Raw genomic sequence first — 14,309 nt, forward strand, 5'->3', positions numbered from 1 at the left:
GTACCTATAACCCCAGCCGAATGTCTGTACCTGTACCTCTACATCACCTGTACCTATAACCCCAGTCTAGTGTCTGTACCTGTATCTAACCTGTACCTGTAACCCCAGCCTAATGTATCGACCTGTATCTAACCTGTACCTGTAACCCCAGCCTAATGTGTCTACCTGTATCTAACCTGTACCTCTACATAACCTGTACCTATAACCCCAGCCTAGTGTCTGTACCTGTATCTATAACCCCAGTCTAATGTCTATACCTGTACCTATAACCCCAGCCTAATGTCTGTACCTGTACCTCTACATCACCTGTACCTATAACCCCAGTCTAGTGTCTGTACCTGTATCTAACCTGTACCTGTAACCCCAGCCTAATGTATCGACCTGTATCTAACCTGTACCTGTAACCCCATCCTAATGTCTGTACCTATAACCCCAGCCGAATGTCTGTACCTGTACCTCTACATCACCTGTACCTGTAACCCCAGTCTAGTGTCTGTACCTATAACCCCAGCCTAATGTATCGACCTGTATCTAACCTGTACCTGTAACCCCATCCTAATGTCTGTACCTATAACCCCAGCCGAATGTCTGTACCTGTACCTCTACATCACCTGTACCTATAACCCCATTCTAGTGTCTGTACCTGTAACCCCAGCCTAATGTATCGACCTGTATCTAACCTGTACCTGTAACCCCAGCCTAATGTGTCTACCTGTATCTAACCTGTACCTCTACATAACCTGTACCTATAACCCCAGCCTAGTGTCTGTACCTGTATCTATAACCCCAGTCTAATGTCTATACCTGTACCTATAACCCCAGTCTAGTGTCTGTACCTGTATCTAACCTGTAACCCCGGCCTAATGTATCTACCTGTATCTAACCTGTACCTGTAACCCCATCCTAATGTCTGTACCTGTAACCCCAGCCTAATGTCTCTACCTGTATCTATAACCCCAGTCTAGTGTCTCTACCTGTACCTATAACCCCAGCCTAGTGTCTGTACCTGTACCTATAACCCCAGCCTAGTGTCTGTACCTGTACCTATAACCCCAGCCTAGTGTCTGTACCTGTACCTATAACCCCAGTCTAGTGTCTCTACCTGTACCTATAACCCCAGCCTAGTGTCTGTACCTGTACCTATAACCCCAGCCTAGTGTCTGTACCTGTACCTATAACCCCAGCCTAGTGTCTGTACCTATACCTGTAACCCCAGCCTAGTGTCTCTACCTGTACCTATAACCCCAGCCAAATGTCTGTACCTCTACATCACCTGTAACCCCAGTCTAGTGCCTATACCTATAACCCCAGCCTAATGTCTGTACCTATAACCCCAGTCTAGTGTCTCTACCTGTACCTCTACATCACCTGTACCTATAACCCCAGTCTAGTGTCTGTACCTGTACCTATAATCCCAGTCTAGTGTCTGTACCTGTACCTCTACATCACCTGTACCCATAATCCCAGCCTAATGTCTCTACCTGTATCTAACCTGTACCTGTAACTCCAGCCTAATGTCTGTACCTGTACCTCTACATAACCTGTACCTATAACCCCAGTCTAGTGTCTGTACCTGTACCTATAACCCCAGTCTAGTGTCTCTACCTGTACCTATAACCCCAGCCAAATGTCTGTACCTGTACCTCTACATCACCTGTACCTATAACACCAGTCTAGTGCCTGTACCTATAACCCCAGCCTAATGTCTGTACCTGTACCTCTACATCACCTGTACCTATAACCCCAGTCTAGTGTCTGTACCTGTACCTATAACCCCAGCCTAATGTTTGTACCTGTATCTAACCTGTACCTGTAACCCCAGCCTAATGTTTGTACCTGTACCTCTTCATAACCTGTACCTGTAACCCCAGCCTAATGTTTGTACCTGTACCTCTTCATAACCTGTACCTATAACCCCAGCCTAATGTTTGTACCTGTATCTAACCTGTACCTGTAACCCCAGCCTAATGTATCTACCTGTATCTAACCTGTACCTGTAACCCCAGCCTAATGTTTGTCCCTGTAACCCCAGCCTAATGTCTACCTGTACCTGTAACCCCAGCCTAATGTTTGTACCTGTACCTCTTCATAACCTGTACCTATAACCCCAGCCTAATGTTTGTTTCTGTATCTAACCTGTACCTATAACCCCAGCCTAATGTATCTACCTGTATCTAACATGTACCTATAACCCCAGCCTAATGTCTGTCTCTCCTCTCTGTATAGTTTGAAATGCTGACCGGGACATTACCATTCCAGGGCAAAGACCGCAACGAGACCATGAACATGATCCTTAAGTAAGTCAACTACACTGTTATTGGAGTCAACTACACTGTGCTGTTATTGGAGTCAACTACACTGTTATTGGAGTCAACTACACTGTACTGTTATTGGAGTCAACTTCACTGTACTGTTATTGGAGTCAACTACACTGTGCTGTGCTGTTATTGGAGTCAACTACACTGTACTGTTATTGGAGTCAACTACACTGTTATTGGAGTCAACTACACTGTGCTGTTATTGGAGTCAACTACACTGTACTGTTATTGGAGTCAACTTCACTGTACTGTTATTGGAGTCAACTACACTGTGCTGTTATTGGAGTCAACTACACTGTTATTGGAGTCAACTACACTGTTATTGGAGTCAACTACACTGTACTGTTATTGGAGTCAACTTCACTGTACTGTTATTGGAGTCAACTACACTGTGCTGTTATTGGAGTCAACTTCACTGTTATTGGAGTCAACTACACTGTTATTGGAGTCAACTACACTGTTATTGGAGTCAACTACACTGTTATTGGAGTCAACTACACTGTTATTGGAGTCAACTTCACTGTACTGTTATTGGAGTCAACTACACTGTTATTGGAGTCAACTTCACTGTTATTGGAGTCAACTTCACTGTTATTGGAGTCAACTTCACTGTTATTGGAGTCAACTTCACTGTTATTGGAGTCAACTTCACTGTTATTGGAGTCAACTTCACTGTTATTGGAGTCAACTTCACTGTTATTGGAGTCAACTACACTGTTATTGGAGTCAACTACACTGTTATTGGAGTCAACTACACTGTTATTGGAGTCAACTACACTGTTATTGGAGTCAACTACACTGTTATTGGAGTCAACTACACTGTTATTGGAGTCAACTACACTGTTATTGGAGTCAACTACACTGTTATTGGAGTCAACTACACTGTTATTGGAGTCAACTACACTGTTATTGGAGTCAACTACGCTGTTATTGGAGTCAACTTCACTGTTATTGGAGTCAACTACACTGTTATTGGTGTCAACTACACTGTTATTGGAGTCAACTTCACTGTACTGTTATTGGAGTCAACTACACTGTACTGTTATTGGAGTCAACTTCACTGTTATTGGAGTCAACTACACTGTTATTGGAGTCAACTACACTGTTATTGGAGTCAACTACACTGTTATTGGAGTCAACTACACTGTTATTGGAGTCAACTACACTGTTATTGGAGTCAACTTCACTGTACTGTTATTGGAGTCAACTACACTGTGCTGTTATTGGAGTCAACTACACTGTGCTGTTATTGGAGTCAACTACACTGTTATTGGAGTCAACTACACTGTTATTGGAGTCAACTACACTGTTATTGGAGTCAACTACACTGTTATTGGAGTCAACTACACTGTTATTGGAGTCAACTACACTGTTATTGGAGTCAACTACACTGTTATTGGAGTCAACTACACTGTGCTGTTATTGGAGTCAACTACACTGTGCTGTTATTGGAGTCAACTACACTGTGCTGTTATTGGAGTCAACTACACTGTTATTGGAGTCAACTACACTGTTATTGGAGTCAACTACACTGTTATTGGAGTCAACTACACTGTGCTGTGCTGTTATTGGTGTCAACTACACTGTGCTGTTATTGGAGTCAACTACACTGCGCTGTTATTGGAGTCAACTACACTGCGCTGTTATTGGAGTCAACTACACTGCGCTGTTATTGGAGTCAACTTCACTGCTATTGGAGTCAACTACACTGTTATTGGAGTCAACTACACTGTGCTGTTATTGGAGTCAACTACACTGTGCTGTTATTGGAGTCAACTACACTGTGCTGTGCTGTTATTGGAGTCAACTACACTGTTATTGGAGTCAACTACACTGTGCTGTGCTGTTATTGGAGTCAACTACACTGTACTGTGCTGTTATTGGAGTCAACTACACTGTACTGTGCTGTTATTAGAGTCAATTCATTAGAATCCCCATTATCCGACAAATTGCGACAGCGAGGCTTTACATGGTCCGACATATAAAGGATTATACATTGCAGACAAAAGACTTTACAATGCATTTATCAGATACATGTCAGTACATCCACACAACCAGTAGGTTACCAGGGGAGAGGCTCTGTGCTGGCAGGTGTTGCTATATTTATTTTTTGGAACCAAGATTGCTGTTCACTTGCTCGATATAAAGATGGAAGGCAGCCATGGTTCTCTATAATACTGTTCACTTCCTTACATTTGTTCTGGACTTTGGGACTGTGCAAAGACCCACATTGTCTGTTTGTGTTTGTGTCTATGTTGACTGCAGACATTTAGGACATTTAAACAAGAAGTGACAGTCGGCCTTTCCTCAACTCTTAGCCAAGAGAGACTGGCATGCTTAGTATTAATATTAGTCTTCTGATTGCAGTGAAGAGCAAGACGTGCTGCTCTGTTCTGGGCCAGCTGCAGCTAAACTAGGTCCTTCTTTGCATCACTTAACCACATGATGGGCAATAATCTCAGACAAAACTAGAGCCTGCAGGACTTGCTTTGTGGAGTGTGGTGTCAAAAAAGCAGAGCACCTCTTTAAGGCCTCACGTGTGCCGAATACAACCGGTGTAAACCTTACAGTGAAATGCTTTCTTACAGGCTCTAACCAATAGTGCAAAAAAAGGTCTTAGGTGAACAACAGGTTAGTAAAGAAATAAAAACAGTAAAAAGACAGTGAAAAATAACAGTAGTGAGGCTATATACATTAGAGAGGCTATAACAGTAGTGAGGCTATATACATTAGAGAGGCTATATACATTAGAGAGGCTATATACATTAGAGAGGCTATATACATTAGAGAGCTATATACATTAGAGAGGCTATATACATTAGAGAGGCTATATACATTAGAGAGGCTATATACATTAGAGAGGCTATATACATTAGAGAGGCTATATACATTAGAGAGGCTATATACATTAGAGAGGCTATATACATTAGAGAGGCTATATACATTAGAGAGGCTATATACATTAGAGAGGCTATAACAGTAGTGAGGCTATATACATTAGAGAGGCTATATATATTAGAGAGGCTATAACAGTAGTGAGGCTATATACAGTAGAGAGGCTATAACAGTAGTGAGGCTATATACATTAGAGAGGCTATATACATTAGAGAGGCTATAACAGTAGTGAGGCTATATACATTAGAGAGGCTATAACAGTAGAGAGGCTATATACAGTAGAGAGGCTATAAACAGTAGTGAGGCTATATACATTAGAGAGGCTATACCAGTAGTGAGGCTATATACATTAGAGAGGCTATATACATTAGAGAGGCTATATACATTAGAGAGGCTATATTACACAAGAGAGGCAGAGAGGCTATATACATTAGAAGGCTATATACATTAGAGAGGCATATACATTAGAGAGGCTATATACATTAGAGAGGCTATATACATTAGAGAGGCTATATACATTAGAGAGGCTATATACATTAGAGAGGCTATATACATTAGAGAGGCTATATACATTAGAGAGGCTATATACATTAGAGAGGCTATATACATTAGAGAGGCTATATACATTAGAGAGGCTATAACAGTAGTGAGGCTATATACATTAGAGAGGCTATATACATTAGAGAGGCTATAACAGTAGTGAGGCTATATACAGTAGAGAGGCTATAACAGTAGTGAGGCTATATACATTAGAGAGGCTATACCAGTAGTGAGGCTATATACATTAGAGGCTATATACATTAGAGAGGCTATATACATTAGAGAGGCTATATACATTAGAGAGGCTATATACATTAGAGAGGCTATATACATTAGAGAGGCTATATACATTAGAGAGGCTATATACATTAGAGAGGCTATATACATTAGAGAGGCTATATACATTAGAGAGGCTATATACATTAGAGAGGCTATATACATTAGAGAGGCTATATACATTAGAGAGGCTATATACATTAGAGAGGCTATAACAGTAGTGAGGCTATATACATTAGAGGCTATATACATTAGAGAGGCTATATACATTAGAGAGGCTAGAGAGGCTATATACATTAGAGAGGCTATATACATTAGAGAGGCTATAACAGTAGTGAGGCTATATACATTAGAGAGGCTATAACAGTAGAGAGGCTATATACATTAGAGAGGCTATATACATTAGAGAGGCTATAACAGTAGTGAGGCTATATACAGTAGAGAGGCTATAACAGTAGTGAAGCTAAATACAGGCACCGGTTAGTCAGGCTGATTGAGGTAATATATACACGTCCTCAGGGCATGAGCAGACCAGCTGGCTGGTGTGTTTACAGACAATCAATCCCTATCCCAGTCTGCTGTTCCCACATGCTTCAAGAGGACCACCATTGTTCCAGTCCCTAAGAAAGCTAAGGTAACTGAGCTAAACGACTACTGCCCCGTAGCGCTCACTTCCGTCATCATGAAGTGCTTTGAGAGACTAGTCAAGGACCATATCACCTCCACCCTACCTGACACCCTAGACCCACTCCAACTTGCTTACCGCCCAAATAGGTCCACAGATGACGCAACCACACTGTACACTGCCCTAACCCATCTGGACAAGAGGAATACCTATGTAAGAATGCTGTTCATCGACGAAAGATCAGCATTTAACACCATAGTACCCTCCAAACTTGCCATTAAGCTCAAGACTCTGACACTGAGCACATGTGACAGAGTCTGGAGACGCCGTGGAGAACATTCTGCTGCCTGCAGCATCCTCCAGCATGACCGGTTTGGCGGTGGGTCAGTCATGGTGTGGGGTGGCATTTCTTTGGGGGGGGCCGCACAGCCCTCTGCTCGCTAGAGGTAGCCTGACTGCCATTAGGTACCGAGATGAGATCCTCAGACCCCTTGTGAGACCATATGCTGGTGCGGTTGGCCCTGGGTTCCTCCTAATGCAAGACAATGCAAGACCTCATGTGGCTGGAGTGTGTCAGCAGTTCCTGCAAGAGGAAGGCATTGATGCTATGGACTGGCCCGCCCGTTCCCCAGACCTGAATCCAATTGAGCACATCTGGGACATCATGTCTCGCTCCATCCACCAACGCCACGTTGCACCACAGACTGTCCAGGAGTTGGCGGATGCTTTAGTCCAGGTCTGGGAGGAGGTCCCTCAGGAGACCATCCGCCACCTCATCAGGAGCATGCCCAGGCGTTGTAGGGAGGTTGTACAGGCACGTGGAGGCCACACACACTACTGAGCCTCATTTTGACTTCTTTTAAGGACATTACATCAAAGTTGGATCAGCCTGTAGTGTGGTTTTCCACTTTAATTTTGAGTGTGACTCCAAATCCAGACCTCCACGGGTTGATAAATTTCATTTCCATTTATAATTTGTGTGATTTTGTTGTCAACACATTCAACTATGTAAAGAAAAAAGTATTTAATAAGAATATTTCATTCATTCAGATCTAGGATGTGTTATTTTAGTGTTCCCTTTATTTTTTTGAGCAGTGTATATATAAAAACATTCTGTTTACATTGGCGCTTTACGTGCAGTAATGTTTTGATACTATAACATCTGGTGATTTTGCAGAAATACTCACAATAAACATTGATAAAAGATGCAAGTGTTATTCACAGAATTAAAGATAAACATAAATAAATAAATCCTCTATGCAACCGCTGTGTCATATTCCAAAAAAACTTTACGGAAAAAGAATCATCTGAATGGCGCTCTGAACCCAAATTAGCCAAAGAAATAGCCGCCATTTTGGCGTCAACAGAAGCTACAGAAAACACTATAAATATTCACTTACCTTTGAATATCTTCATCAGAGGGCACTCCCAGGAATCCCAGTTCGACAATAAATGACTGATTTGTTCCATAAAGCCCATCATTTAGCCACTTGTTGTTAGCTTGTTCAACCCAGCATTCAATCTTCAAAAAGCACGAGCAATTCCTCCAGACAAAAACTCAAAAAGTTCTGTTACAGGTCGTAGAAACAAGTCAAATGATGTATGCAATCAATCTTTAGGATGTTTTAAACATTAATCAGCAATAAGGTTCCAACCTAAGAATTTAATTGTCTGAAGAAAAGCATTGGAACGGGAGGATACTCTCTCGTGGCCACGCGCTATGAGACCGAAGCTTTCTGCCAGACCACTCAGTAAAAGAGCTCCTATGAGCCCCTCCTTTATAGTAGAATCATACAACCAGAATCTAAAGACAGGGACATCTTGTGGAAGCCCTAGGAAGTGCATGCACATCCATAACTAACATGGACTTCAAATGGCACTGTTTTGAAAATCGAGTTCTCACTTCCTGTTTGGATTTCTTCTCAGGTTTTTGTCTGCCATATGAGTTCTGTTATACTCACAGACATAATTCAATTTTCTATCCACCAGTAATAATATGCATATATTCCCATCTGGGACAGAGTAGGAGGCAGTTAAGTTTGGGCACGCAATTCTTCCTTTTTATTTGCATTTTCTTTTTCAATTAGGATGTTCAGGGTGTACATGGTCTGTCGTACGATATTTTGGTAAGAAGACAATTTGACATTTGTTCAGGACATTGTCGTCACTCGCGCTCTTCTCTCCTGTCTTCTCTCTCTCCTCTACTCACTCACTCCCTCTCTCAGAGCTAAGTTAGGGATGCCTCAGTTCCTGAGTGTAGAAGCCCAGAGTCTGCTGAGAATGCTGTTTAAACGCAACCCTGCTAACCGCCTGGGTGAGTTTCTTTGTTTATTTGGATCCCCATTATCTTTTGCAGAAGCAGAAGCTACTCTTCCCGGGGTCCACAAACAACACAAAACATGACAAGTAACAAAACACTGAGAGAACAGTCACACAAATTAACCACCTGGGAGAGAGTGTGTGTTACTGACGGTTGTCTCTCTGTAGGGGTGTGTGTGTTACTGACTGTTGTCTCTCTGTAGGGGTGTGTGTGTTACTGACGGTTGTCTCTCTGTAGGGGTGTGTGTGTTACTGACTGTTGTCTCTCTGTAGGGGTGTGTGTGTTACTGACTGTTGTCTCTCTGTAGGTGTGTGACTGTTGTCTCTCTGTAGGGGTGTGTGTGTTACTGACGGTTGTCTTGCTGTAGGGGTGTGTGTGTGTGTGTGTGTGTGTGTGTTACTGACAGTGCTCTGTGTCTGTGTAGGGGCTGGGGTCGATGGGGTGGAGGAGATCAAACGTCACGCCTTCTTCTCATCGATCGACTGGAACGTAAGTCTCTCACACACACACACACACACACACACACACACACACACACACACAATGCATCCCATTCCCACCTAACAGACGTTCGGCTTACTTAGGATTGGTCTGTAGAGTGCTAGGTGTGTATCTGGGCAGAGGTCTGACAGTGTGTGTGTTAATATTTCAGTGGGAGTGTTTATGAGCCAGCAGGAGACGATTGGCTGAGACCAGGAAGAAGGGAAGGGTTTAATATGGGCTGGTGGCTGTGTCTTTATCTTGCTTGTTCGCTCTCTCAATTAAATTCAACAGGGCTTTATTGGCATGGGCAACAAGTTTACATTTCCAAAGCAAGTGAAATAAACAAACTAAAGTGAGAAACAATATAAAAAACTATTAGGAAGTAACATTGAACAGGTAACATTGAACAGGTAACATTGCACAGGTAACATTGCACAGGTAACATTGCACAGGTAACATTGAACAGGTAACATTGAACAGGTAACATTGAACAGGTAACATTGCACAGGTAACATTGCACAGGTAACATTGAACAGGTAACATTGCACAGTTACATTGCACAGGTAACATTGAACAGGTAACATTGCACAGGTAACATTGCACAGGTAACATTGCACAGGTAACATTGCACAGGTAACATTGCACAGGTAACATTGAACAGGTAACATTGAACAGGTAACATTGAACAGGTAACATTGAACAGGTAACATTGCACAGGTAACATTGCACAGGTAACATTGCACAGGTAACATTGCACAGGTAACATTGAACAGGTAACATTGCACAGGTAACATTGCACAGGTAACATTGAACAGGTAACATTGCACAGGTAACATTGCACAGTTACATTGCACAGGTAACATTGCACAGGTAACATTGAACAGGTAACATTGCACAGGTAACATTGCACAGGTAACATTGAACAGGTAACATTGCACAGGTAACATTGAACAGGTAACATTGCACAGTTACATTGCACTCACAAAGGTTTAAAAAACAGACATTTCCAGTGTTATATCGTCAGTGTTTTAATCATGTGAAAATAGTTGTAGTATGAATAGTGAGGAAGACAAATAAACATAAATATTTGTGGTATTTACAATGTTGTTTGTGCTCAACTGGTTGCCCTTTTCTCATGGCAATCTTGCTGCTGTGATGCACACTGCAGTATTTCACCGTACAGATAAGGGAGTTTATCAATTTTGAAATTCTTTGTGGGTTTCTGTAATCTTTGGGAAATATGTATCTTTAAGGCGTTCATACATCTGGCAGGAGGTTAGGAAGTGCATCTCAGTTCCCACCTCATTTTGTGGGCAGTGAGCACATAGCCTGTCTTCTCTTGAGAGCCAGGTCTGCCTACGGCTACCTTTCTCAATGGCTATGCTCACTGAGTCTGTACATAGTCCAAGCTTTCCTTAATTTTGGGTCAGTCACCTTGGTCAGGTATTCTGCCACTGTGTACTCTCTGTTTAGGGCCAGATAGCATTCTAGTTTGACCAGTTTTTTTGGGTCTGTTTGTGTTTGTTCACAGAGGTGCAGAATCAGCTGGCTGAGGTGAGGGGTTTGTGAGGGGGTGTGTAGGCATCGCTTCCTTTTAGGTGATTGTAGAATGGAACAGATCTTTTCTGGATTTTTAGAATTAGCTGATGTCCTAATTTTGTTCTACATACATTGTTTGGGTTTTTGCGTTGCACACAATGTATGTTTTTTGCAGAATTCTGCATGCAAAGTCTCAATTGGGTGTTTCTCCCATTTTGTGAATTCTTGGTTGGTGAGTGACCAGACCTCACAACCATACAGTGTGTTTTACAACAGGTGTTTAGCCCGATACTAACTGGGATATCAAATGTTATGTTCCTTTTGCCCTTTTTGTTTAGGGTACAGTGCCTTCGGAAAGTATTCAGACCCCTTGACCTTTTCCACATTTTGTTGCGTTACTCAAATTATTATTATCATTATTAGTATTTATTATTTTTTGCAATCTACACACAATAACCCATAATGGCTAAGTGAAAACAGGTTTTTAGACATTTTTGCACATTTATTAAAAATAAAACACAGAAATAACTTTACATAGATATTCAGACCCTTTGTTATGAGACTCAAAATTGAGGTCAGGTGCATCCTGTTTCCATTGATCATCCTTGAGATGTTTCTACAACTTTATTGGAGTCCACCTGTGGTAAATTCAATTGATTATACATGATTTTGAAAGGCACACACCTGTCTAAATACCAAGCCATGAGGAATTGATCATAGAGCTCTGAGACAGGATTTTGTCGAGGCATAGATCTGGGGAAAGGGTACCAAAACATGGGAGAAACAAAACGTGGGCCTGGCAACTGGACCTCTTTTGGAACACCATTATTTGCTGTCAGGGCCCAAGTCTGACAGAATCTGTGCAGAAGATCTAGGTGCTGTAGGCCCTCCTTGGTTGGGGACAGAAGCACCAGATCATCAGCAAACAGTAGACATTTGACTTCAGATTCTAGTAGGGTGAGGCCGAGTGCGTGCTGCAGACTGTTCTAGTGCCCTCGCCTATTCGTTAATATATATGTTGAAGACTGTGGGGCTTAAGCTGCATCCCTGTCTCAACCCACCGCGCTGTGGGAAGATTTTTTTTTTGTTGCCAAATTTAACCACACACTACTTCCTGTTTGTGTATATGGATGTTTTAATGTCATATGTTTTTCCCCCAACATCACTTTTTTTTATCAACTTGTAAACCTCATTCCAAATTGAGTTTAAAGCTTTTATGAAGTCAACAAAGCTTGATAAGGCTTTGCCTTTGTTTTTGTTTGTTAGTCAATTAGGGTGTGCGGCGTGAATACGTGGTCTGTCGTACAGTAATTTAGTAAAACGCCAATTTGACATTTGCTCAATACACTGTTTTCACTGAGGAAATGTACGAGTCAGCTGTTAATGATAATGCAGAGGATTTTCCCGAGATTGCTGTTGTCACATATCCCACGGTAGTTATTGGGGTTAAATTTGTATCCACTTTTGTGGATTGGGGTGATAAGTCCTTGTCTCCAAATATTGGGGAAGATGCCAGCTCTGAGAGTGATTGGAATTATCACCCCAGCCAATTGAAATTTGTGGTCTGTATATTTTAGAATTTCATATAGGATATATTTTGTCCTGTAGTTCATTGAATGTAATTGGAGAATCCAGTGTGTTCTGGAATCCAGTGTGTTCTGGAATCCAGTGGGTTCTGGAATCCAGTGTGTTCTGGAATCCAGTGGGTTCTGGAATCCAGTGGGTTCTGGAATCCAGTGGGTTCTGGTCGTCTTTAATAGTTGATTCTAAGATTTGTATTTGATCATGAGCAGTTGAAGTCGGAATTTCACATACACTTAGGTTGGTGTCATTAACTTGTTTTTCAACCACTCCACAAATTTCTTGTTAACAAACTATTGTTTTCGCAAGTCCGTTAGGACATCTACTTTGTGCATGACAAGTAATATTTCCAAAATTGTTTACAGACAGATTATTTCACTTATAATTCACTGTATCACAATTCCAGTGGGTGAGAAGTTTACATACACTAAGTTGGCTGTGCCTTTTAAACAGCTTGGAAAATTCCAGAAAGTTATGTCATGGCTTTAGAAGCTTCTGCTAATTGACATCATTTGAGTCAATTGGAGGTGTACCTGTGGATGTATTTGAAGGCCTGCCTTCAAACTCAGTTCCTCTTTGCTTGACGTCATGGGTAAATCAAATGAAATCAGCCAAGACCTCAGAAATAAAATTGTAGACCTCCACAAGTCTGGTTCATCCTCGGGGGCAATTCCCAAACGCCTGAAGGTACCACGTTCATCTGTACAAACACTAGTACTCAAGTATAAACACCATGGGACCACGCAGCCGTCATACCGCTCAGGAAAGAGATGCGTTCTGTCTCCTAGAGATGAACGTACTTTGGTGTGAAAAGTGCAAATCAATCCCAGAACAACAGCAAAGGATCTTGTGAAGATGCTGGAGGAAACAGGTACAACCATATCCATATCCATAGTAAAACGAGTCCTATATCGAGACAACCTGAAATTCCACTCGGCAAGGAAGAAGCTGCTCCAATACCGACATAAAAAAGCCAGACTGAGGTTTGCAACTGCAGATGGGGACAAAGATCGTACTTTTTGGAGAAATGTCCTCTGGTCTGATGAAACAGAACTGTTTGGTCATAATGACCATCGTTATGTTTGGAGGAAAACGGGGAGGCTTGCAAGCCAAAGAACACCATCCCAACCGTGAAGCACGGGGGTGGCAGCATCATGTTGTGGGGGTGCTTTGCTGCAGGAGGGACTGGTGCACTTCACAAAATAGATGGCATCATGAGGTAGGAAAGTTATGTGGATATATTGAAGCAACATCTCAAGACATCGGTCAGGAAGTTATAGCTTGGTCACAAATGGGTCTTCCAAATGGACAATGACCCCAAGCATACTTCCAAAGTTGTGGCAAAATGGCTTAAGGACAACAAAGTCAAGGTATTGGAGTGGCCATCACAAAGCCCTGACCTCAATCCTATCGAAAACTTGTGGGCAGAAGTGAAAAAGTGTGTGCAAGCAAGGAGGCCTACAAACCTACAGACTCAGTTACACCAGCTCTGTCAGGAGGAATGGGCCAGAATTCACCCAACTTATTGTGGGAAGCTTCTGGAAGGCTACCAAAATCATTTGACCCAAGTTAAACAATTTAAGGTCAATGCTACCAAATACTAATTGAGTGTATGTAAACTTCTGACCCACTGGGAATGTCTCTCTCTCTCTCTGTCTCTTTCTGTCTCTACACTGTTCATTATGACTTGGAACGGAAATGAAATATTAATATCTCAGCTTAACCCTCCCTC

The 14,309-nt window shown here is 42.0% G+C and overlaps 1 protein-coding gene across 1 annotated transcript in view; it reads left to right on the forward strand.

Annotated features, from left to right (window-relative positions):
- Window positions 1-14,309, forward strand: part of rps6kal (ribosomal protein S6 kinase a, like) — a 76,944-nt gene that overhangs the window by 22,640 nt on the left and 39,995 nt on the right. Inside the window, exons 9-11 of the mRNA XM_052518172.1 lie at window positions 2,227-2,297; window positions 8,880-8,968; window positions 9,399-9,463. Of these exons, the coding sequence (XP_052374132.1) occupies window positions 2,227-2,297; window positions 8,880-8,968; window positions 9,399-9,463 (225 nt within the window). The remainder of the gene's footprint in view (window positions 1-2,226; window positions 2,298-8,879; window positions 8,969-9,398; window positions 9,464-14,309) is intronic.

This window comes from Oncorhynchus keta, chromosome 4 (genome assembly GCF_023373465.1).
Source record: "Oncorhynchus keta strain PuntledgeMale-10-30-2019 chromosome 4, Oket_V2, whole genome shotgun sequence".
Taxonomy (NCBI): Eukaryota; Metazoa; Chordata; class Actinopteri; order Salmoniformes; family Salmonidae; genus Oncorhynchus; species Oncorhynchus keta.